This window comes from Suricata suricatta, chromosome 12, assembly GCF_006229205.1.
Source record: "Suricata suricatta isolate VVHF042 chromosome 12, meerkat_22Aug2017_6uvM2_HiC, whole genome shotgun sequence".
NCBI classification, from domain to species: Eukaryota; Metazoa; Chordata; class Mammalia; order Carnivora; family Herpestidae; genus Suricata; species Suricata suricatta.
Genome location: NC_043711.1, coordinates 85,074,871 through 85,101,292, shown reverse-complemented (window position 1 = coordinate 85,101,292; position 26,422 = coordinate 85,074,871). Strand labels below are relative to the sequence as shown.

The following is a 26,422-nucleotide window of genomic DNA, read 5'->3' as shown; positions in this document are numbered from 1 at the left end:
CCTTACTTAGGAGGGCTATCACTCAAACCCAGTAACTGGGCTGGAGAGAAAGGTCATCCTGTCAATTTTGCCCAGAAGGATGACGGATGAACTACGGCAGAGGTCCTTAACCGTTTCTGAGGTTGCGGATCCCTGTGAGAATCTGATCAAAGTTACAAACTCCCTCTTTCCCGACAAAAACACAGACACACATTTGCCTAGAATTTTAACTGATTCATCTGCGGACCCCTAGAGAATCACACACTAGACGCACAGAGGGTGACTCTTGAGTCAACGAAATCAGTAAAGAATACTGAAATCTCAGTGAAATGCAAGGCACCACAGGTCCAACAGGGTCAAACGTCTCTGAAACGCTTAGCTGATTTATGAATTTACTGTCTTGTTTTGCTTAGGTCCTAAGTTCTCAGGAGAATAATGCAGGGCAGTGTGTCCAATTGTGGAAGAAACTGTGTTCTATTACTGTCCTGACAGCCGCCGACAAATGTGAAGATCGATACGGTGGGGAAGGATAACCTTTGGAAACTGCGTTAATGCTCTTTGCCAGGAAGATGGCTCAATGTAAAGCTACGGTAAGTGAGTAATCTCTGGAAATGAACAGGGCTGTTAAGTAAGGGTAAATGGCCGGCCAACAGCAGCCTAGCACAATGAAACCCAATATAATGACAGCTGTTCTACACTGATGGACCAAACAGGTTTATCATCATCAAACAGGTTTATCATCATATGAACTGTCCTAAAAGGCCAGGAGGAAGACGGAAATATTATGCTATTAAGTCATTATAGTTAATAGGTTGTGGGTCTACTTAAGGGGCTTTTGCGTGGGCAGGAGAAATGTCAGAGGAGGTTAAATGGAATTAGCAGCCTGAAGTGCTTACCAGCATGTCCCAGGTGAAAGATGATCGTGCTTGGAGCAAAAGTGAAGTTGGAGACATTGGCACCAATCCGGATCCACTGAATGATGGGGAGAAATAAATTAAAAAGACATTAGAACTTGAAAGGGAAGGCAACACAGGCCACATCAATGCTAATCCAATGAACAGCCCCAAGGGCTTAAAAGTTCATGCATACTTGAAGGACAGGAAATTTTTCCAAGTGACAGCTGTCCTATTATAACTCCTCAGGAAAAGATTGTTCCCTTTTCTCTTTAGGAAGGCATTCCTACACCTGCTCTCAAATGTGCTCGGGTAACTCAAACCTGAACATCCTTCCTAATGACAGCAAACTCTTCTATTTTAAACAGGTGAAACCACGAAGCTGAAAGGTCAGAGACCACACTTCTGATGAAGTAATTGGCACTCGGCCTCTAAGTACTAGTAAGCTAAGCCCCCTGGCAGCCTGGGGGTAGCACGCTCCTGCTGTCGGCTCCATGTCTTTTGAAATCCTGATCACTCAAATATGAGAGCAGATGCCCATACTCTTGGTCTGGTTTCTTAAAGACTGTGCCATGCCTTCCAGATTTAGACTGACCAATAATTCCTTTGCTAAAATCAATGAGGGGCGCCTGGGTGGCCCAGTTGGTTAAGCATCTGACTTCAGCTCAGGTCATGATCTCGCAGTTTGTGGGTTTGGGCCCCACGTCAGGCTCTGTGCTGACAGCTAGCTCAGAGCCTGGGCCAGTCTTCAGATTCTGTGTCTCCCTCTCTCTCTGAACCTCCCTGCTCATGCTTTCTCTCTGTCTTTCAAAAATAAGTAAAAAACAAAACAAAAATAAAAATTTTTTAATTCACTGAATAAATTAGAAACTCAGGCAGCTAACTTTCCAAAGATCTAATGAGTTGTCCATAGTTACCAAAATTCTCTGAACTTTGAAGATACGCATCTTATATTTATAATTTGTAGAGACCAAAAGAAATTGATAAAAAAAATTATATAGTACATTGAAGTATAAAAATTTCCTTCCTTTACACTTCCTAAAAGGTCCTCCTCCTTAGAGGTGACCAACACTAACAGATAATGCCTTCTTAAGGTTTTTACACAAAGAGGATCATACTAAACATACTCTTCTACCGCTGGCCTTCTTCACCCACCGCGACATCTTGGCAATCTTGGCAATCCCAGCATGTAAATCTATCCATTCTTTTAATGACGTGCATATTGTTCCATTATATAATGTACCATAATTTATTTAGCCCTTGCTTTTATGAGGGTTTTGGGTTGTTTATGATTTTAGATTCAATTCACTGAAATGCACAGCCTCTGTCTCCGTTTTTACCTTTTAAAAAAACTTTTGTTTGTTTATTTATTTATTTAGAGAAAGAAACAGCAGGGGAGAGGCAGAGAGAGAATCCCAAGCAGGCTCTGAGCTATCAAAGCAGAGCCCAACACGTAGCTCTATCTCATGAACTGTGATATCCTGATCTGAGCCACCCAGGTGCCCCTCTGTGCTCTGTTTTTATCTAGCTATCAGCATTGGGCGTTGCTTTCTTCACACTTGACCTCATCTGAACACTCCTGCAGGGCATCCCAGTCCATACACTTTTATCATTTTTAGTGGCTATAAGGTACTTTCTCATGCCCCTCATTAATGATCAGTTAATTTGGCTGTTCCACCATAGTGGGGAATTTTAGTTATTCTAACATTTTTTGACCATTGGTTCAGGTCGCAGCTGCTGGACCCCTTTGGAGCTGTGCGGAGGCCAGAGCACAAAGCCTCCTTTAGAACAGCTACATCTGCTGAGTGTGGCGCCAGACACACGCTGCCCATGCTAATTACAGCTCCTTACCAGAGCGAAGAGCAGGAGCAAGGGCGAGAGGATCAGGGCAGTGAATGTATTGGACACCACGGTGGGTGGCCTCTTCTCAGGCTCCCGGAACAGGTGCTGCGGAAAGAAGACAAAGCAAGAATATTTAAGAATGTGCCCTTCCCAGCAGGGGCTGCCATGTCTCCTAGGAACCAAAATGCCAATGAAAGTCAAAAAGAGATGCTTCCCAGAGGCTAAACCCTCCTGGCAGTGAGTGGACACTGGGCTTTTGCCTCTTCTCAATGCTGCTTCTAATCCCAGAGGTCCTCCTTCTCACTACTTGGTCAACCCTCTTTTTCCTGCAAAAATTCACAGCCATTTGGAGGTTAGAAAATGCAACCCATCCAGTGGCATTTTGCCTAGTGTCAGAGAGGGTGTCCAGGTAACAGATGCTTCCAATGATATATACAAGGCAGGACTCTGGCTTTCACAGTGTTTCTGGGTTCTTAGGGTGGCACTATCATATGTTGCTGCCCCACTCAAGTTAGCTAACCGGTAGTAACCCACTCTCTTTTACAATGTAAAAGAACTTCACTATGGATGGTTCCAACCACCTCACCCCTTCTGCATCCAGCCCATGACTCTAAGGACGCTCCAAATAAACTGTCTCTTCCTTGTTCTGGTTTCCAGAATTGGAACCCGAAAGCTGGGCAACCATCGCTATTTCTTTTGTTTTGTTCTGAGAACCTCTGTATGAAGATCTTTGGGAAGCTGACCTGGATGGTGTCACCCAGCAGGGGCAGTAATGGCCCAGGAGACCAGAAGACCTCTATTTGGGCCCAAGTAGAGAGGCAGGTTGCCTTACCAACTTTTTGTCTAACTGGAAAATTGGCGGTGGGAGGGCAATGCCCATCCCACTAGGTTTGCAAAGAGGCTGTAAAACCAAATGTAATAGGGCATCTGACTATACTCTGTAAGCTCTAATATGTGCACATTTAACTTTTTTTCAGACTTTCTTTCAATGCACAGACTCGTGTCTGTCTTCCGTTGCCAATGTCCAGCCAATCAAGCTCCAGGATGAGGCAGCCCCACCTCGGAGTCCTGGTCCCAAATTTTCACCTCAGTTCCTCTTTGCTGCCGCTTCCACTGAGGCGTCTCTAACAGTGTCTATGGCAGTTACTCCTACCTCTTCCACCTATAAGTCACTCCACACCCTTCATCCCCATGGTCATACCTTGTATTGAACTACAGCTTACAATCTTAAATAATGGTGTATCAACATAGGAAAATGTCAAAAAAGAATCCTACGACTTACACACTTTGGACCCTTGTCCTTTTTTTAAATAGTGAAACAAGAGTAAGTGGTCTGCTTGGGACATTCTGACATTCATTCACATGGGATATGAACGGTGTCCACGTTACTACAGTATGAGCATGTCTCATGACTGCAAAATACTCCACCAAGCGTGTCCACCTTGGTCTCCTTAACCAATGGCTCAAACTGCTTAACAATGACTGTTTACTTTGTTCTGTTTATGCTTATTTTGTAAAACGTTTTAGAGATTTTTCGAAGCCTTTCTTTCCTGATCAGTTACTTATTTTGATCCTCACAACGGTCCTGTGAGCTGAGCTGGGCAGAGAAGAGGAATCCCTGGAGAGAGGACTGCCTGGGGGAGGAAAGCCCCACCCCACCCAGCTGAGTTCTCCACCTCTAGGCTCCAACAGCCCCGCTTTTTGCAGGAGCCGAGCCCATCAGTCCTGTAGCTGTCAAGCAGCCATCTTAAGGCTGAACCTCCTGGATGTTCAGGAAAAACAGACTCTGATTTTGTGTCCAACTGTCTGCTTTCGGGAAGCTCATCACAGGGCTCTGTGAGCCTGCTCTTTTTTTCAAGCTCTAGGTTGGGACTGATATTTGTCCTGTGTAATTCGCAGTGTAGCAACGCCGAAACTATCAAGTATCAAACAAACAGGTTAAAGAAGATCCCAGAGGCGCCGTTCAGGTGTTTGCGGCCCTTTCACGTGTTTCCTCCATGTTTACTGGAAGAGCCCTTAGGCTCCTTATACCTGAATTTCCTGTTTGGGGGTGAAAAGGTTCTTGGACAGGACAGTCGATGGAGCATCTTCTTCGGGGAACTTGATGACCACATCAGCCTAAAAAAAATAAGGGCAGTTTTTAAAGGCCCAGGGCAGAGTAGGTAGCCTCCCCTAACTCACATCTAGGGCCACAACTGAAAATAGCTCCGAGCAGCCTAATCACTTCTGATTTGTTAGCTGACGACTGAGCCAGTAAAAATCTCAAGAACAAAATAATAAGTGTTTGTTGAAAATGCTTTTTAGAGCAAGAGTTCCAATCTTCTACTGGTCTGGTGAGCCCCACAGAGCTGCTTAGTACAAAAATCCCAACTGGCATTCAGGCTGTTACAGTTGCAATCAGAAACTGCCGGTGTCCCTGGGAAGTGCGATTTAGTCACAGGAAAAAAAAAAAAAAAAAAAAAAAAGAAAGAAAGAAATGAAAATGCGCTCTTACAAAAAGCAGCCCAAAGTCTAGGAGAAGAAAAAAAGCTCTGAATACAATGCAAAGAAATGCAGCTGCCCCTTTATCTTGCAGAGGGAGTGACTGCCATTCAAGGCCTGCAGCTTGGCCTCTGCTACCTTTCCTACCTCACCACCCACTGCTCTTGACCAGATTCAGGGACTCCAGCAAAAATGGATCCACACAGGCCTCACCGAAAACAGCTTCTGCGGGGCATTCCCCACCCCCTGGATACTGTCCTGATAACCCCCGCAGTTCTTCAACCCCCCGCTGGAAGACAGTCTTTCAAGAAGTGTTTCTCTCATTACATCAATCAGATGTGAGATTTGGAGGTGAAACAGCACTCTGTAAACTATAACATAGTATGCAAATGTTGGTTAGGAGTTTATTAGCATCTTGCATATTCTAGAATTCATCTGAATTATGTTCAAAATTCAAGTCTTACTCTTTTTTACCCCACCCTGGGAGACTACACTGTCTCCCAAAGACCAGGGCCTTTATTTCTTGCATCTGTGTATCCCCTATCGTGCTTTGCTATAAAATGAAATATTCCTTTGAGTGGAACTTCTATAGAAATTCGCTAGGAACCACGAGGGCAAATCTATGCTTCATTCATTCACTCAGTCACTATTTATCAAGCACCTACTATGTGCCAGGCCATGTGCATGCCCCTAGGACTACTAACGGAAGACAGCACACAGCCCCTCGCCTCACAATGCATGTTTACTGCCCTGCACAGGCAAGCCGAGGGTAAAGAGGCCATGCTCCTGATGAGAGCAGTCTCTGTCTGACCGTGGCACAGCCACCCTAGCCTAGGTCAAGGTGCATCTGGGCACATACCACATTCCAAAGGATTGGGTTCTTCAGAGTGGCATCTCCGATGATCAAATAGAGAGTGTAGGTGCCGGACGCAGAGTCAAATTCTATCTTTCTCTCAGAAGTATCCAGTTCAAACTTGTACACGTTCTTGCTGTCTGGCTCAGCAACAAACACTACTTCCTGGCCAGTCTTCTGGTTATGGAGTCGGACAAATGTCTGGGTGGAACAATAATACGACGTTTCATCTGATCATTTCAAAGTTCCCTCTGTGCCCAACACCAAATCAACAAGGCAGCAGACTACTGGCTCTTTTATCACTGTGGGGGCTCTGGGATGTGCCAGACCTGCCTAACAGTGAGGACGGAGTGGCCATCCCACTCTGGTTCCCAGCTCAGAGACCAGAGATCACTTTTTGTTGGTCCAAGAAATTTAACTTAGGGGTCCAGCCAATTCTCGACTACTTGGAGGTTGAATGCCCAGTTTGTGGAAGATTTAAGCCCTTTGCTGCAGCTGCAATTTCTTCTTCCTGCCAGTCTTTTGGCCACTTTGCTGCCCAATTAACTTCTTCAGCAGAGGGTGAAAAGAAGGGAAATGAGGTGGAACTGTAAGAGACCCAGTTTTCAATTTCCTAGTGCCTCCAGATAAAGACACAGTAGAGGAGGCTTGGGGATTGATAGCGAGGCAGAGGTCTAAGCGAGCAGAGCAGCCCGGTGTCCCAGAGAAAGGCCAGGCTCTGAAGACAGACACTTTGGTTCCACGACTTAATTAGGGAAGCAGCTTACTTTAGCTCCTCAGGCCTTGATTTCCTCATCTTTACAAGAGAAAAGATTAACCTCTATATGTGGTGTATCTGTGCGAAGATTCACAATGATAAAAGCAAAGCATTTAGTGCAAGACCTGGTATATGCTAGCTAGTTAACAAATAGGAGCAGATACTGTCACCAATGTGATGGTCAAGTCCTCATTCCCCCAGGGGCACAAGAAACTAAGGCTTCTGCAAATGAGAACTGCAGCAAACTTAGCGTCCACTCAGAGCTTTTCTTTCAGGTGTTTCAAAATAAAGAACTGAACAAGGCTTGAAGGTTCCATTTTACAGATCATAAGACATGAGGATTAAATGAGTTGCCATGGTGATAGCACTGGATTCCAGAAAAAAATGTAAATCTCATCTGTCACTCTATACCTGGGCAACAAAGAACAACCATCAAAGTGTTTAGGGAAAGAGCCCAGAGATGTGAAGCATCCTGACTACGGCAGTCTTGGCCAAGAATGGGATTTAGGGACGTGGATGCCTGGTCTTCATCCTGTGACAGCCAAGGGCACGTGGCAGCCAGGCTCACATGCAAAATGCTGTCTCCACCTGGGAGGTCTCTATGCCGTAGTTTCAAAGTAGAATCTTAGAGGAGACAAGTATTCAGTTAAAGTTATACTTCCTCACTAACTCTCCCTGCCTCAGCCCTCATCCCACCAATTTAATCTGGTTCTTTCTTCTCTTCATATTCTTTCTCCCCTTGTGCTATTTGGCTGGCAAACATTCTGAAAAGGAGCTCAGAAGTGCTGGGAGGTTGGAGTACTTAAAGTCAGTTAGCCATGGGGCGCTGGGTGGCTCAGTCGGTTAAGCGTCCAGCTTCAGCTCAGGTCATGATCTCACAGTTCATGAGTTTGAGCCCCATGTTGGGCTCTGTGCTGACAGCTCAGAGCCTGGAGCCTGTTTCATATTCTGTATCTCCCTCTCTCTCTGACCCTCCCCTGCTCACGCTATCTCTCTCTGTCTCTCAAAAATAAATAAAAAACATTAAAAAAAAAGTCAGTTAGCCATGGCTAAGTGTCCTGACCGAGCTCTCTGGAGCTCTGGGGTGGAGGAGAAAGGAGCAGGGAACTGCCGGGGGTGGCCGCCACTCTGGGGCCTGGGCACATGTGCAGCAGTTGTAGCTACAAGAAGCAGAAAGCAAGAAGGTTTCCAAGCAAATCCAGTCCCCTCAGTCATGTGCTCTGAAGCGGTCTCTCGGCATGAACTCGACTCTGCTAGCTCTCATTAAAGTATCCCCACAAAACACCTAAACCAAGGCCCCTACGTCCCATTTTATTTGAATTTCCCTTTATAATACTACCATGGACAGGGAAGAGCGAAGAGCCGTTATTCTCAATCATGGCGGATGACAGCGGTAGGGGACAAGGGGTCTGGGAGGCCACATCAGACTCCCTGGGGTAAGGGTGCAGTCTGAAAACCTTGTAAATAATAATGCTCACTACTTTATCTATGGAAAACGAAAATGAAGGCGATTGCTTTCTCATACAAATTAGGCACTATTCTTCAGGGCTATTCTTCAGATTCCTACAAAGAGGAACTCTGCTGTGGTCAGAACAAAACACTCTGGGCCTACCACCTAGGTTTTCCTTTTTCAAAATAATTTCAATCTGTTTTTTTTCCCTCAGAAAGAAAAAAACCTCAATTAAGTGCTAATCTGCCTTAAATTTATCTTCTCAATACCAGCTGATCTTTTAAAAAGAACTATGTCAGGGCGCCTGGGTGGCTCAGTCAGCTGAGCGGCTGACGTCAGCTCAGGGCTCAGGTCCTGATCTCGCTGTCTGCGAGTTTGGGCCCCATGTCAGGCTCTGTGCTGACAGCTCAGGGCCTGGAGCCTGCGTCGGATTCTGTGTCTCCTTCTCTCCCTGCCCTTCCCCCATTCGTGCTCTGTCTCTGTCTCTCAATAATAAATAAATGTAAAAAAAAAAATTAAAAAGAACTGTGTCTCCCACGTTCGGGCTTACAAGCAGTGCGAGTGGGGACAGTGCCATGTGGAAAAATGTGACAGACCACCAGGGTCCAGAGTGAGAAATGGAGTGTGGAGTTTATACACCGCACCATACACTCTAGCGCATGGTAACAGTGCAGGCGGGAGGAACGCCTGGGCTTCTTCCTGACCTGGTGAGGGGTGAGTTCAGCACCGGTGTTCACATCGACCAGCTGGAAGAACAAAGCGAAGTTCTGGTGGCTGTCTGCGATGAACGTGCCCTTGGCTTTCGCGGGGTAGGTCACCCTGAAAGAGACGTGTACAGTAAAGCTTCAAAGAGGATCTGCAGGTCTCTGAGAACAGAATAAATAAGACAAGGTGCACTTCATTGCCCGATCCCCCTCTTCCCACTGGAACACTTTCCTGGGCAGATAGACAGGGGTAGAGTTGTCTGCGGCCTGAGGGCAAACCGGACTAAGAGAGCCAGGGCAGAGAAAAGCACAGAATAAACTCTCTTGGGGTCTGGGGAAATGCTATGCACAGACGCTCCAGGCTGTCACTTATGGGACCAAAGGACGTCAGCTCAACCAAGTCAGGCACCAATGGGGCTCACATGTCCCTCAGGCACACAGGGGAATGGAAAGCTGGGCTGGCAAGCGGACAAAGAGAAATAATCACAGGATCGATGTCAGCAGCATGTGGGAGCAAGGGTGGGAGATGCAAAGGAAAGACGGGTACTTAGCACTTCTTTATTTAATACTGTATTTTGTCATGGACACAGTTTCAGTTTACTGTTCTACCTGAAGCTGGGTTTTAAAAAGTCATTTCCTCAAAAGGCAGACTTGATGAGAAAACTGTTCGTTTCACAACCATCTCCTGGGATGGCAGAGGATGATGGCCATGGGGGAAAACAAGCCAAATGGTTACAGAGCTCACACCTGGCTGCATTTTATACTTCGGCTTTATATTTACTTAGGAGTAATACCAGCCTTCGTTTGTACAGAGTACACTTTGCAAGGAGGGCACTCTTACGTGACCCCCACGGACTCTCAACAGGGCTCTCTTCTCCAGTGTCACTACGAAACTGAGCCAGAGGCAGGAAGCCCAGCCCTATCACACGACTTAAAAGGAGCAAATGCTTAGCTTCCAGGCTCTGGCTAACATCTCCTGTCTTTATAACTGCCTTGAGGGTTCTCCTACTTTCTCTAGCAGCTCTAGCCACCGAGTTGAGGTCCGAACTATACCCAGAGATCGTCGGGGCCCCCCCAAAAACAGGGATCTGTGAGGAAGCTGGCAAACAGCCTTTTGTTTTGCCCGGCCCTCTCTGATCAACTGCCAATGGTGACCTTGAAGGTTGTGTTAGAAAAGATTCTGAGAAGGGAAAATGGGTGTTGGGCATGGAGGAAGGCACTTGTTGGGATGAGAACTGGGTGTTATATGGAAACCAACTTGACAATAAACTACAATAAAAAAATAAGTAAAATAAGAATAAAATAAAAATAAGCTAATTTGAAAATCCTATAAAAAAAAAAGATTTTGAGTTCAACAGAACAAGTGCTATAACTGATTAGTGATGTCCTCCACAAACTTGAGAAAGGAATTCACACCCCCAGTGCTAAGTATCTGCCATCTCAATTCTACTTTTTAATTTTTTTTAATGTTGATTTATTTATATTTGAGACAGAGACAGAGTGTGCACAAGGGAGAGGCAGAGAGAGAGAGAGACAGAGAGAGACAGAATCTGAAACAGGCTCCAGGCTTTGAGCTGTCAGCACAGAACCCGATGTGGGGCTTGAACCCACGAACCGTGAGATCATGACCTAAGCCAAAGTTGGATGCTTAACTGGCTGAGCCACCCAGGTGCCCCTCTGCAGTCTCAATTCTAAGTACCTCTGAGTCTTCCAACTAATTTCAGACTCACTGTGGGCCAAAGGGAGTAGTCATGAGGCCACTAAAAGCCAATTCCTTCATTGAGAAAATCTTGCCTTAAAAAAAAAAAAGTCATCTGAACTAAATAATATACTTGGTGCCATAGTTGACCCAGACTCAGATGCTCCCTATCCCACTGTGGACTAACTGCTGGTACAGACACCTCCAAATCTGCTTGGATGCTAGCTAGCATCGGGCCAGCAGGATTGAAGCCTCTTTAGAGAGCAAGCTGGATCTCTCTGACCTAGAAATGGCATCCAGAGGGGATCAGTGCCTGGGCATGCTCCGCTCAGCTCAAACTGAGGCTTCCCCCTTGCCCAGAAGGTACCCCACCTACCGGGTGGTTTTGGGTGCAATGCTCTGATCCTTATCCACAGTGGAGAGATCAACGTTCGTGATGCCAACTTCAGTGGAGATCTTAACTCTGAGCTAGAGTGAAACACAGAAGAAAATCATCACGTCAGCTGGTAAACATGTAGCAGGAATTTACAGGCATATCCAAATTTCCCTCATAAAGGTGAGCAAAGACATGAAAAGACCCTAGGACAGGAGTCTTCAATGATTTCAGTAAAGCTAACTCAGCCAGGTAGAATTTCTATCTCGCCAATCCCAATGCTTAAAAGCAACTCCTTGGGGCGCCTGGGTGGCTCACAAGGTTGAGCATCTGACTCTTGATTTTGGCTCAGGTCATGATCTCACAGTTACTGAGTTTGGGCTCTGCACTGACAGTATGGGGCCTGTTTGGGATTCATTCTCTCTCTTTCCCCTGCTCATGGTCTCTCTCTCTCTCACACACACACACACACACACACACACACACACACACACACAAATAAACTTAAAAAAAAAAAAGAAATTAAATAAGAGGGGAAATCTCTAAGCAGTAACCTTCAAATAATTCAAACAAGTACTTGATTCTAATGACAGCTATTGTTTGCTTTGTGAAAGACGCTGACTTTATAACCATGGTTTCATATAATCCTCACAACAACTCTCTAGTGCTATTTCAGATGAGGAAATTAAAGATTAAAAAGATAAAGCCACTAGCTCAAGTTTATATGACTAGTAAGTGACGGAGGCAGTATTCAAGCTCTGGCATTCGGACTCAGTGTCCTCACTCTTAGGCACCTTGCTTTCTAGCTTCCCAGCAATACTTGGTGCCAAGCAGTACTTTAAGGCTGTCCATGAAGACATAAGAAGCATGGCAGACACCTGCACCATTCACCAGGCACTTCTGCACACATGGTAGAGTTGTACTTCCCTATTTCCCTGGAGTTAGTTGTGGCCACGTGACTGGCTGTGGCCAATGAAATGTGATCCCCCAAACGGAAGTTTTAAGAGTCAATGTGTGGGATTCTCTCCCCTCCTCTGGCATGGACATAGACAATGCAGAGAGAGACTTTCTCCTTCACCCCAGGTCCCAGCCAAAGGACAGTATGAGGCCGAGCCTTCCAAGTGACACACTAAGATACCTAGTGTGGGCAAAAAAGGAAATTTTTGCTATTTTAAGCTGAGACTTGGAGTTTGGCAGAAGCACAAACCAGCCCATCTTGACTCTTAGTGTTTGAATTCTATGCATCTCTTATAAATATTTTCACAAAGAGGAGCTAGCTAACACAATAAACACAATAAACAAGAACTTCTTTAAAGTTAGATTTAAAGTAAGTATAAAACTCCAAGAGGCACAAAACACCCTGAAAGTCTATTCATGGGAAATTTCTTATTTGAAGTCCAAGTTTTAATATGCAAATTACAAAAGCCCACAGTACTTTTTATATGCAAACATATCTATGAGACTTGCAAATATTTGATAAGCTTGAATGTAATGCTGAAGGAAACCCTTGCCGAATCCACTGGTTTATAGTGTAAGTCAGGATCAAGGAATAGAGATAGAGGGCTGGGCAAATAGTTGAAGGATGGCTTTAGCATTTTGCTAAAATGCGCTATCAAGGTGTGACAACCTCAAATCGAGGCCAAAGAAGGAAAATTAAAAAGGGAGAAAGATAGCTATCAAGTAATTTAACAGCCTTCTCTCCTACCTCCACAATAACTACTTTATGACCCCAACCTCAGTTATCAGACTGAATAGGGGTATTCTGTTTTACTTCAAAAACAAGGGACTTATGGGTGGCTCAGTTGGTTAAGCACCCGACTTGGGCTCAGGTCCTGATCTCATGGTTCATGGGTTCAAGCCCAAGTTGGGCTCTGTGCGGACAGTTTGGAGCCTGGAGCCTCCCTCTCTCTTTGCCCCTCCCCTGCTGGTGCTCTGTCTCTCTCTTTCTCTCTCATGAATAAGCATTTTTTAAAAGTTTAAAAAACAATAACAAAAAACTGAATGTACAAGATTTATTACAGAAGCTGTGAAGATAGTCTTACCTCCTACTCCTAAATACATAGCCACCTATCGGCAGAATTATACTCAGTCTCGCTGTCTGCCACTGACTCTAGGCAACTGGGTGAATTACAGTGGTAGGGAAGGGAAAGAGACGGCCTTCCAGTCAAATAAATCCCAAGGAAAGAGCTGGGAGCCTCTCCTTTGGTACTCTGGGCTCTATGCTAAGCAAACAGCCTCACAACTCACATAGGGCTTCAAACCACAGCAAACTCTGCTGTATAAAAGTCAATGAGAAGAGGCAGTGGCACCATGTGAAGAAAACTGGAGTGGAAGGCTTAAGCAGAAAAGTAGCCAAAGAGCTGTGATTAGGCTACTGATGTTTAGCAAGATACCCCCCCAAGATCCCTTGGCCTACACCCTCCTAACATGACTGCAGCACCCAGGTGCAGGGGATACAGAGATGGCAAGATGTACTTCTGGTCCTAAAGGGCAGCATAAATGTAAGGCTAACTGTTAACAAACCAGGCTGTTGCTTTAATGGAGGGATGTACAAAGTGCTATGAAAGCACAGGAGAAGGAACTGTGACCTGCGCTGGCCTGGGGGTAGCCCTTGCTGGTTGGGGAGCGAGAAAGTGTGTAGTGCAATGGCCCAGCAATCCTTGCAGTTCAGGGACTGCTATAAACATAATCCGTCTTCATAGTTAACCACTCTGCAACCTTCATCGACATTAACCAGTTAATTCTTTCTTTACTTCTGCGACTCATTCCCTCAAGGGCCCACCCATTTAATTGGTAAATGTGACCTTAAAATCATCGTCCCACCTAAATTTCCATAAACAGGAGATAGTTATATGACTAATGGTACATGTATACTATGAATTACGTGCAACAATTACAAAGGACAAGGTAGATGTCTACAGACATAGAGATATTTATCGCCTACTTTCGAATACACCACTGACAGCATTATATTTAACAAACTGTCATGGAGTCTAGGCAACTGGGTGAAGGAGTGGCGGAGGGCTGGGGGGAGGCCACCAAGTTGAAAAGACTCCTGAGGGGAAAGCTGGGAGCCTCTACTTTATGACAAGAGCAAAGGATATACTATCTATTGAATAATCCCTTTTATGTAAACAAGAGAGGATATACATACATTCATTAATCTATGTATCCTCTTTCTTAACAATAGTTAACTGTTAGAAATGGACTCCTCTGAGGAGAGGAACTGGTTGGAAGGGATGAGGGAAGGCTCTTATATTGCATTATATACTTTTTTGCACTTGAAATTTTCTTAAACTACATGCACATTTTACTCCTTTTTTGAAAAAAAAAAAAAGATTATCTGAGCAATGAGGCTGTGAGCCATATACTCTCTTCTTTATAAACATTTTATATTGAAAAGCACCACCCAATAAATATGATGTTAAAAATAATCATTATTCCAGGGCACATGGGAGGCTCAGTCAGTTAAGCACCTGACCCTTGGTTTCGGCTCAGGTCATGATCTTACAGATTAGTGAGTTCAAGCCCCACATATGGCTCCATGCCAACAGTGTGGAACATGCTTGGGATTCTCTCCCATTCCCTCTCTCTCTGCCCCTCCCTGCTCACCCAGTCTCTCTCTCTCTCAAAATAAATAAATAAACTTAAAAAACAAACAAACCATTCTTCCTTCCAGCAGATGGATACATAGAGACAGATGTTTAAAGATTTATGTAAGGCTCCTCAATGCATCGTAATCATAGTGATAGAAAAGTCATCAACATTCAGCTTTTACTTAGAATCCCGACTATAAACTTTCAACAATAACATGGTCACTAAGGCCTGCTAATCAAGATTCAACTGTGTATTTGTTCTAAAGACATCATAAGCATCCCCAGACAATACGGACACATGGATGACAAAAGGGCAGACTGCAGTGAACTCCAGTCACTTTGGGTTTGCTCTCAGCCCTAATTCTAAAAGGCTCCCTGAGTTAAAGGTTCCTTTGTTGCAGAGAAACACTGTAGGGCTGTTCTTGAAAAGGGAGCAGTTTAAAACAAGTCCTTCTGCTCCTAAAATCTTAATACAAATGAGTCTCTGGAAACACTGAAAAGCAAAGCGTTTTTATACTACTCTTTTAAAACAAATTGAGAAATAAAAATTATCGTAGCTTTTTTCAAAGCCATGTTGTAAAGAATTGAGTAGGATCCCTGTGGGTTAGCTGCTTCTTCCTTCAAACTAATACTTGAGGATTAGTTTTTATATAGGAAAGGGACTTGTTTAGCCACTTAAATGCAGTGAAGCCTGCTTTACATTGAATCATGCTAGTCCTTTCTTTGCCTGTACTGAATGCCACATACAACTCAAAAAATAAAAAACGCCAGGAAATGTAGTCTTTCTGCTGAGAGTAACAGCCTGCTTGTTTAGCTCATTGCTGTCAAAAATGATGGTGCATTAGGGGCAATTAATGCTAATGACAGCTTCTAAAGCCCATGTTTCCCCTGACAGCAAGTCCAATGTCAATGAGTGCTATTACAGGCCTTCCACACCAAACCACCATTAATGCACTCTGACCAATGTCAAGCATCTCTCAGGAGAGGAAACAGGACCTGCTGACCCACTCTGAGGCTTTAAGTGTGACTATTACTGAAATTACAAAGTAAAGTTGCGTATGTGACAGAGGTCAGCCCACATGCACAAACACACACGCATGCATAAAGCTCTAACATAATGAAGGAGAGATTTTGTAATGCTTACTCCATCACCAGGAAGGAAAAGGACAGCAATGGTCTCAGTTGGGGCTTATTATCATCACAGGAGTAACAGCTATTAGCCATTTCTGCTATTTTGCACTTAAACAATTTTTCCAACAATCACAGAAACACTTGGACAAACACCAGATTTGACGTTACAAAAAGCCAAGCTGTTACAGTAACCAAGACAGCACAGGATTGGTCTAAGAATAAAAATACTGGTTAACGGAATGACTGCAAGCCTAGATACTAACCCTTGACTTTATGCTCGACTGATTTTTGATGGCAAAATGCAAAGTATGCTAAGACAATTCAACAGGGAAAGAATGGTCTTCAAAAAATGGTGCTGGGATTTCCACATGCAAAAGAAGGAAGGTGGACCCCTATCTCACACTATATACAAAAACGAACTCAAAATTAATCAGACACCTAAATGTTAGAGTTAAAGCTATAAGAGGAGTGATCTTCATAACGATGGATTAGGCAACGGTTTCCTAGATATGACACTTAGAGCAGAAGCAATGAAAGAAAATAAATTGAACCTCATCAAAATTGAAACCATTTGTGCCTCAAACTCCAACATCAACAAGAAGGGGGGATGGGCTATATGGGCAAAGGGCATAAGGAATCTACTCCTGAAATCATCATTGCATTATATGCTAACTAACTTGGATGCAAATTAAAAAAAATAAATTAAATTTTAAAAGTCCAAGATCAACAAAGGGAAAAGACAACCTACAGACTGTGAGAAAATATTTGCAAATCATGGATTTGACAAGGGACTTGTATCCACAGTATATAAAGAACTCTTAAAACTCATAAATATATGGGCGCCTGTGTGGCTCAGTTGGTTAAGCGTCTGACTCTTAATTCTGGCTCAGGTCATGATCTCACGGTTCATGAGATTGAGCCCTTCCTCAGGCTCTGTGCTGACAGTGTGGGGCCTGCTTGTGATTCTCTCTGCCGGTCCCCTGCTCTCCTGCGAGGATGCACATGGTCCCCCTCCCTCTCTCAAAATAAAAAATATATAAAACACCTCAAGAATATTAAAAAAAAAAATCAAATAATGTATCAAGAAAAGGAAGTAAGTATACAGATTGGGAAGGAAGAAATAAAAAGATTTAAAAAAACTTTAATGGGCAAAGGATCATCTGTACAGGCATTTCTCTAAAGAAGATAAACAAATGGCCAATAAGCACATGAAAAGGATGCTCAATATCATTAACCATCAGGGAAATGCAAATCAAAATCTCAGTGAGATACCACTGCATACCCACTTAGGCATGCCAGAATGAAAAGACAGATAATAACAAGTGTTGGTTAGGATGCAGAGAAACCGGAATCCTTATACATTACTAGTGGAAACGTAAAATGGTGCAGCTTCTTTGAAAAACAGTTTGTCAATTCCTCAAAAAGTTAAAGACAGAGTTTATCAGGCATATACCTCAAAAAACTGAAAACAGATGTTCAAACAAAACTGTACATGTGAATATTTATAGCCGCATTATTTAAAATAGCCAAAAGTGGAAGAGCTCCAAACGTCCTTCAACTGTTGAACTGATAAAATGTGGTATATCCATATAATGGAATGTAATTACTCAGCCATAAAAGGAATAAAGTATTCACACATGCTACAACATGAATTAATCTGAAAAACACACTAATTAAAAAGGCTAAACACAAATGGCTATATATTTTATGATTCCATTCATGGGAAATGTCCCAAATAAGCAAACCATGGAGACCAAAGTAGTAGTTGTCAGGACTAGAAGGAGGACTTATTCCCACAGAATAAGAAATATCTATTATAGATGGCAGGACTGCTTTCTGGGATGACAAAAGTGTTCTGGAATTTGATAGTGGTGATGCTTGCCCAACTCTGCAAATAAACTAAAAACACTGAATTATAAATAACTTTATTGGATATGTGAATTATACCTTTAATAAAGCTGTTACAAAAAAAGCCAAACTACTTTGTGCAGAATAAAAAGCTAACCCTCTGAAGATCAATCACCATAGTTTTAAGGGTCCACGAATATAGGGAAACATTTTTATACCTCTCCATCCTTTTCTTCACAAATGGTCTGAGATGGAGGAGACGCACTCAAAAAATAATATTTGGTTTCCACTCACAGGGCGTTCTCAGCCCAATGAAAAAGCAACGCATATAAGCAAGCAATGGTAACACAGTACAATAAAAACACTTATAGATAGGATATAAAATACTAGAGCAACAACAACAAAAAAACTTTAAGTAGACTGAAGTCCTAAACATAAGGGAGAAAAACTTAAAAACTATTAGAAGAAAATATTGGAGATTATCTTTTTGACCTTAGAGCTTTTTAAAAACACAAAAAGCAAACAACCTAAGCAAGAAGACTTTTAAATTAGGTTCCATTGAAAATAACTTCTGTGCACTAAAAGACGTCATAAAAATCGCTTCTAGGCCTTTTGGCTAAGATCAAATGTAGTATCTGTTCTCATCAGCTTAATAAAAGATGTCATAAAGACAACACTGGGGGGAGACATCTGAGTCTTATCAGTAAAGCTTAATTTCCAGGATATAAATAGCTCCTAAAATTCAATAATAAAGAGTAACAAACCAAAAGAAAAATAGACAAAAGAGACAACAATTGGCAGAAGAGGAAAACTAAAAGGCCAATAAACACAAGAAAAAATGCTCTATCTCACTAGTAGCCAAAGAAAAACATTAAAACAAGAAATGATTTTGGGGCACCCAGCTGGCTCAGTCACAAGAGCATCCGACTCTTGATCTCAGGGTCATGATTTCGAGCCCCATGGTAAGTACAGGGATTACTAAAAAAAATAAATAAAACTTTAAAAAACAACAACATGTAAGATATCATTTCATATCTATCAGATTACCAAAAATTTATAATACCAAATATTGGTAAGAATATGAAGAAAGGAGCGATTTGGCAATACCTAAGAAAGCTGGAAGATAAGCACATTCCATGACCCCACAACTTCATCCTAGATGAGCGAACGAAATGTGCACAAGGAAACATATACAAAGATGTTCACAGATGCAGTTTGTAATAATGAAAATCTACATGTCCAACAGGAAAGTGCATTAATAAAATCTGATTCATTCATTAAAGGAGGAGAATTACATGACAATTACCCATAGTTATGCATATAGCTCTAGTTCTACAGGCATACGTGCAGCTAACAATCATATAATATTGAAGGAGAACAAGTGCACTGCAAAAGGATGCATACAACATAATGTATAAATTTTGAGAAGATGCAAATCAATGCATTATATTATTTAATAATGTGTACATGTGTAGCAGGAATATAGAAGTTTCTTACCAAAACAAAAGCTGGGGGCTGGAGCAAATATAGCAAAATGTTATATGGTTTGGAGGAAATGAGTGGCTGGTAGGTACATGAGAATTCACTGAATTATTTCTGGCTCTTTTCTGTATATTTGAAGTAGTCCATACTAAAAAATAAAGTTCTGTGGGGGCACAGATGAAGGAGTAACATTTGAACTAGCCCCATAGGAAAAGTAGTTCAGCATATGAACAAGGAGGGGGAAAGCATTTCTTACGAAGGAAGCAAGAGTTGAAACCCAAAGACGTGTGCATGTGAAGTGGATGGGAGGCGCAGTACACACTGCGGGCATGGGACACACCCACACTGAAGCATGCGCACACGCCTTGTGGAGGACCTTCGAAGCCACTCCCAGGGGTCTAGACCTCACTCACAGGCAATGGGAACCAAAGAACAATGTGATTTTATCATTCTAGTGGCACTTAGCAAAAATTAAATGGAAGGGGCAGAAATTGAAGACAACGGAATTACAGGTGACACCTGAACAACAAGGGATGAGGAGCGCTGACTCCCCCCAGTGCAGTTTCAGATCGCTCTAGAACTTTCGACTTCCCCAAACCTTAACTACTGGTAGTCTACTGTTGACCAGAAGCCATACTAATAAGTCAGTAAACACTTACTTTGTATATTATAAATATTGTATACATTATTCTTACAGTAAAGCTAAAAAATCAAGAAAATGTTAAGAAAACCTTAAGAAAGAGAAAATACATTTATAGCACTGTATTGTATTTGTCAAAAAAAAAAAATCCACATGTAAGTGGATCCATGCAGTTCAAACCCTCATTTGTTCACGGGTCAGATGCAGTTAGAAACTCCCTTACCAGTCTAGATAGACAATTTAGGGCTCTACCCAACTGAGAACACAGGGACTAGAGAACAAAGAACTCATGCAGAAGACATTCAAGGGTGGAATCAACAGGACTTGGTGACTGACTGCAAGTCACAAGCAGCAAGAAAGGAAGAGGTTAAGAATGACTGCGTCACGTGGGTATGACACTTAAGCTGGATATGTTGTTAAGACTATAAAGGTAGAAGGAAGAAGAGGTTTCAGAGGAAAAAAAGGAAAGAAAGTAAAGTTTGCCTTTCAAAGTGTTCAGTTGCAAATGAGGACCCTTAATGAGGGGAGCTAAAATTCAAAGAATGCAGATTGTAAAGATTCGAGGTGCACACTACAATGGCTTCTACCCAAATTTGTGTTAGTGAATGGAGACAGGACCAGAGGTCTTGTGCCCAGTAAGGTCAGACACGAGATAGAGAAAAGGCAGAGATGTGAGTTCCAAAAAGTAACTTCCTTTCTGACAAACTTTAAATATAAGTATTTAATCTACCTATGTTAAGTAATGTTCCACTTTTGAAAAGGTCAAGCTTTCTAGCTGCCTTGTCCTAAAAAAAGTGAGTGTCATAGGAGCCAACATGAGCTTTTTAAAGGTCAAATCTGGGATAATCTGAGCAACAAAATAAATGATGATCATAAAGGATCATAACCTACAGAGTAAAATAAATATCCATGAGCCAAAAGTGTTATAAATAATTGAATAAATAAATGAAGACAGAGTCAAGGGAGGGATAGCTTTTTCTTATAACAGAATTCTAATTAATAAATGTAGAAAGAGTGAAAGAAAGAGAAAATCACCTTTGGGCAGACAACACAATAATGGTTGCAAGCAAGATCATCAGGGTATTTGCAGACTCAATTACAAAGCAGAAAAACAGTTAACTTTACAGTAAAAAGCGTAGCAGACACCACGTACACTAAGAGACAGGTTAACATCACCAGCAGTGAGACATATCAGCACCATATGTCTGCTCAGAAGATGCACTGAGAGGGACAGAGCTTCACTTTTGGAGTATTCTTGCAAAAAATAAATTTAATTTTGAGGAAACTCAGACAAACCCAAAGGGAGGGACATTCTATAAACAAACTGGAGAGTACTCTTCAGAAGTGTCAAGGTCATGAAAGAAACGGTCCTAAATTAAAGAAGGTTAAAGGGACATGTGACCCTAGATGGAATCCTGGCTCAGAAGAGGGACATTAGTAGGATAACTAGTGGAGTTTGAATTATAGCCTACAGATTAGTTAATAGCATTGTACTGATGTTAATTTCCTGATTATTATCTGGATAGCAATTACTGATAATTACATTATAGTTATATAAGACTTTAACATTTGGGGAAGCTGAGAAAGGGCATTCTTTATACTATTATACTTAGATTCCCACAAAGCATTAGATAAATGAGGCATAGTTTTCCATCCTTAAAACCTAAAACTTTATACTTTATATATGGAAATTCTTCATACCATTTTTGCAACTTAAGTTTGAGATTATTTCAAAATGAAAAAAATGAAAAAGTATAATTAAAAAAAGAAAAGTGAGGGACGCCTGGGTGGCTCAGTTGGTTGACCTTCCAACTTCAGCTCAAGTCATGATCTCACAGCCCACATCAGGCCCTGAGCTGACAACTCAGAACCTGGAACCTGGTTCATATTCTGTCTCTGTGTGTCTCTCTCTCTCTCTCTCTGTCCCTCCCCTGCTCAAACACTGTTTCTTTCTCTCTCTCAATTATAAATAAACAAAGGAAGGGAAGGGGAAAGGGAAGGGAAGCAAGCAAGCAAGAAAAGGAAAGTGAGGAGTGCCTGGCTGGCTTAGTGGAGGATGTGACTCTTGATCTTGGGGTCATGAGTTCAAGCCCCATGTTGGGAATAGGGTTTACTTAAAAAAATAGAAATAAATTTAAAAAAAAAAAAAAGAAAACTGAGTGGGAAATGACACTTGAATAGTGAAGAAAAGAGTTATCACAAATATTTAATTATTTAATTATTCAAGAAAGGCACAGAGCCACTCCAAGTTCCCCTCACCCAGCAGAATAAATGACAATGTAACCAAGTAGATGCAGCAAAGACAGTGGCAAAAACACTGAGAAATGACAGCTGAAAGGAGAAAGTAATATCAGAAGGAGGCCAGCTGCCGGAGCAGCCCACGGCTCTGCAGCCTCTATGCTAGCTCTATATTCACCAGAGCACACTAACCAAATGGCAACTGTGCAGGGAATCCACCCAGGCGCAGGCTGGATGACCTTGAACGAGTTACTCTACCACTTTGAGCTGCATCTGTGAAATGAAGATGGCTCCACCCATGCCTTAGGACTGTTAGAAGACTTTCGTAAGCAAAAGCACACAGAACTATGCTTCTCATGTCAAAGGCCTTCAATAAAGGGTTTGTACAGATGATTCTAATTCAGAATAAGAAAAGGTTAAACCATATCCCACAATTTAAGAAAGCAGGAAAACATAGGGGCGTTTGACTTCAGATCAGATCATGATCTTGTGGTTCATGACTTCAAGCCCCGCATCAGGCTCTGTGCTGACAGCTCAGAGCCTGGAACTTCGGATTCTGTGTCTCCCTCTATCTCTCTGTCCCACCCCCACTTGTGGGTGTTTGCGCATGTGCTCTCTCTCAAAAATAAATATAAATACTTAAAAAATATACTAAAAAAAGTAGGAAAATGTATAATTCATCTTAATAAGCTTCTATGAAAAAGGTTGAAATGAAAGCCACGGTGCCTGAAGGGGTATACTTGAATTAGCTGGGAAAACTGAATGTGAGGTACCTCCTTCCCCAGGCATCAGATAAATAGGCATAGTTTTCCAGCCTTAAAACCGCTTTGGATCCTCAACACAACTAGAGTCAGCTAAATATCTGAAACAAAATTCATTATGAAACTTACCTGATTTTCTTTTGTACTCTACCCAGATAGCCTTGTTACAGCCTGTCGTCACTTGATGCTTTTTGTCACCTAATTTAGTATCAAATACTTTTTCTAAACCTATCAAGACCTACCATACAAAACATCACAAGAATATTTATGTTTCAGTGACATTATGGGTGATTTTTATTTTTTCTATTTCCTAAATTTTATGTAGGATAGTTAACACTAAATTATAATAGAAAATGAGTCATTTATAAATAAAACTCACTATGATCAAGATCTTCGAGAAATCTGTCAAACAGCATAGTTTAAACCTACCCTTCTCTTAACACATTGACATTAACCTGGTTGTAAAGTGAAGTCAATATTCCAGATGATTAATGCTGTGTGTACACTTGGTCATATCATTGTAGTTCATGGGGAGGACAAGAAAAGCACTCACCTCTACACTATTTGCAATATAACGGTCGTCACCTTCAACTTTGACAGAGAAGTCATAATAACCACTGGAAAATTTGACGTTCATGAAGTTTAGTTCAAAAACATCCCTGTTAAAAATGACAGCAGGGTTAGCAAGAACTCACATAGAAAAGCCATGAATGTACCAAATGCCACCCTCCTTGAGACAGTCTAGGCCACACCACTCCTTCACCTTTCAGCTTCCCACCCCAGTTGGGCAACCTCCTGCTCAATCACAGAATATGGTGTGGGGGAAACTTGAGACCAATCTAAAATGACCTCAAGGTCATTTCAAGGGGTGTCTGGGTGGCTCGATCAGTTGAGCATCTGACTCTTGATTTCGTCTCAGGCTATGATCCCAGAGCGGTGGGATTAAGCCCCACATCGGGCTCTAGGCTCAGTGTGGAAGCTGCTTAAGAACCTCTCTCTCTCCTGCTGTCCCTCTTGCTTGCCTGCACTCTCTTCTCTCTCTAAAATAAAAAATAAATAATAAATAAATAAAATAAAATGACCTCTGCTTTCAAGACTTTGAAGTCTTTTTTTTCCCCTTTGTTTCCTCCTCTCAGCTGCTAAAATAAAATCTCTCTTCCCTTGGGTAGACTTCCACAATTAAATGCAAAACAGTCTACAATATGATCCTATTATGTTTTTTTAAAAAAGAGAGTAGAAATGTTAAAAAAAAAAAAAGCGAGGTGTAGAGCATTATAATCATAGGTAATTTTATGTATTATTCCTACTTTCCTATGTTTTATGAATTTCCTAAAAATGGCGTATCTTACTTTTATTAAAAAAATCAGTAACTTTTATTTTAAAGGGGGGGAAGGTAGAGAATTCTTAACTCTAATTATTTGGCAAAAATCCCCAATGTCTTTTACCATTGCACTCACTGTTCCTAAAAAAATTTTGCTTTTTATTTTCACATATTGCCCGTGTATCTTTATCACAGCCTAAGAAATGCACATTCTCAGGTCACGTGACTGGCTCCGTCTGCGGAAGACACGACTCTTGATCTCAGGACTGGGAGTCAGAGCCCCGCGTTGGGCCTAGAGCGTACTTTAAAAGAAAAAAAGAAATGCGTATCCTCTCTAAAACTCAGAGTTCCCGCTCTCATTACCTTAGTAATTTAACACTTAACAAAGTCCCTTATAAAAATTCATCCTTAATTCTTTTAAATGTACCTAATAATATACAGCCATTACAAGTAAGACTGAACAAGAATATTTAATCCTATAGGGGAAATGTTCATGTTGTGACATATTGTTATAGACAAAGCATAATCGTAATTCAATTAAAAATATATTTATTTGCAGGGCACTTGGGTGACTCGGTCAGTTGAGCATCTGACTTTGGCACAGGTCATAACCTCACAGCTTGTGAGTTTGAGCCCCACACGGGGCTCGCTGCTGTCAGCACAGAGCCTGCTTTGGATCCTCTGTCCCCTTCTCTCTGCCTGTACCCCACTTATGCTCTCTCAAAAATAAATTAAAAAATATATGTACATACTTATTTATTTGCATAGAAAAAAGGCTGACCAAAAAGAGAACAAAATGTGAACAGTAATTATCTCTAGATGGTAGAATTATGGGTGATTTATATTTTATTTTTTGTGTTTTTCCATACTTTTCCTCCAATAAATATGTATCACTCATACATCAGAACAAAAAAAATATCAAATTTAAAACCAGGTACTTAAATCACAATAAGACAGACAACTAGAAATAGATAGGGAAGGAAACAATAAAACTAAAGCACAATTCTTGTAGTTCTTTTTTTTTTAAGTTTACTTACTTTTTTTTAGTAATGTCTACACCCAATGTGGAGCTTGAACTCACAACCCCAAGATCGAGATTTTCATGCTCTACCGACTAAGCCCATCAGGCAGCCCTCTTTTAGTTTTAAAAAAATCTTTTCTTCTATGACTGTTGGATCTTTATATCAGTAAGTCAAATTTACCTAACCATGGGGACAGTCTGTAATATTCATTAATTCAGGTTATACTGGCTACAGACAAAACAAGTCTACTGGTACCCTGCAAAAACAAGATCAGGACTTACCCTACAGGGGTAAAAGAAGTCTTCTGGAGGACAGTGGCTCTGGAAGCAACAGATTTAGCATGTTCTAGTTTAACAGTGGCCTGAGTCAGAGGCTGGGACAGAACATTGGTGACCTGCAACTAGAAATAAATTTTAAAATTATCTGTAGCAACAAAGGCTGAAGGAGTATAAAATTTTGTTTCTGGGGTACTTTATCCACAGGGAGCCAGTTCTGCAGGGGAACAAACACCTCATTTCAGGACATCTTCACTGACTTTGGTCTACTGTCTATCAGAAATCAGACACAGAAAACACAAGGAGATTGGTAATGCGATGGATTATAGAATGTTAGAGGGAGGGAGGATATTAAAGGTGACCTTGTCCAATAATCTCATTCTTCAGCTGACGATAGGCCCTTTATATACATCCCCCTTATCAATCATCTGAGATAAATGGCAGTCTCTGCTTTACAGATGAAGAAACTGAGGCCAGTTAAGCAGTTGGTCTAGGACTCAACCCCAAGCTTATCTAGCTACAAAGCCAATACTACTTTGCTCTCTTAGCTGCTCCCTCCTGATGGTGAACTATGTTAATCAGGTTATTTCTCACCCCAGCCTTTGCTAAGGGGGTGTGAGTGTAAGCAGAGAGAGGAGAGGCAGTTTTGAAGGACAGGGCACTCCCTCAGGAGAGCATCTGGAGAGGCCCCCAGCAGAACTGATGGTTCCATGTGAAACTCCCATGTTTAGGCATAAATAAAATGCTAATTTCTTATAAAGATCTTAGCTTACCATACATTTCCAAACAACAGCAACAGATGCCCCATTTGAGATGAAAACTCTATGCATATTCAAGATCTGGACAGTTACTCAGAGTAAAGTGGCATAAAAGTTCAGAGTGTCAGCATGAGCGGTCTGTGCTTGCTACTGAGTGAGAGGGAGGGCTGGGCTATGAAGACGCAGAAAGACATTCTGTCAGCAGGAGGACGAGACCTGGGGTTAACAACTGCAAGCACCAGAACTGCTGGGAAATTTAAAAAGGGGTCTTTAAATAACATGTTTAGAAAGTTCTGGTACTGGAAAATGCCCATAGAAG

The 26,422-nt window shown here is 41.9% G+C and overlaps 1 protein-coding gene and 1 pseudogene across 2 annotated transcripts in view; one reads left to right on the top strand and one right to left on the bottom strand.

Annotated features, from left to right (window-relative positions):
* RPN2 (ribophorin II) overlaps window positions 1-26,422 on the bottom strand; it is a 57,798-nt gene that overhangs the window by 5,649 nt on the left and 25,727 nt on the right. For both annotated transcript variants that reach the window (XM_029916802.1, XM_029916803.1), the window contains exons 8-15: window positions 25,352-25,470; window positions 23,281-23,386; window positions 11,035-11,126; window positions 8,960-9,074; window positions 6,055-6,249; window positions 4,746-4,832; window positions 2,724-2,819; window positions 876-951 (exon numbers count right to left, since the gene is read on the bottom strand). In XM_029916802.1, the coding sequence (XP_029772662.1) occupies window positions 876-951; window positions 2,724-2,819; window positions 4,746-4,832; window positions 6,055-6,249; window positions 8,960-9,074; window positions 11,035-11,126; window positions 23,281-23,386; window positions 25,352-25,470 (886 nt within the window). The remainder of the gene's footprint in view (window positions 1-875; window positions 952-2,723; window positions 2,820-4,745; window positions 4,833-6,054; window positions 6,250-8,959; window positions 9,075-11,034; window positions 11,127-23,280; window positions 23,387-25,351; window positions 25,471-26,422) is intronic.
* LOC115275627 lies at window positions 18,203-18,343 on the top strand (annotated as a pseudogene).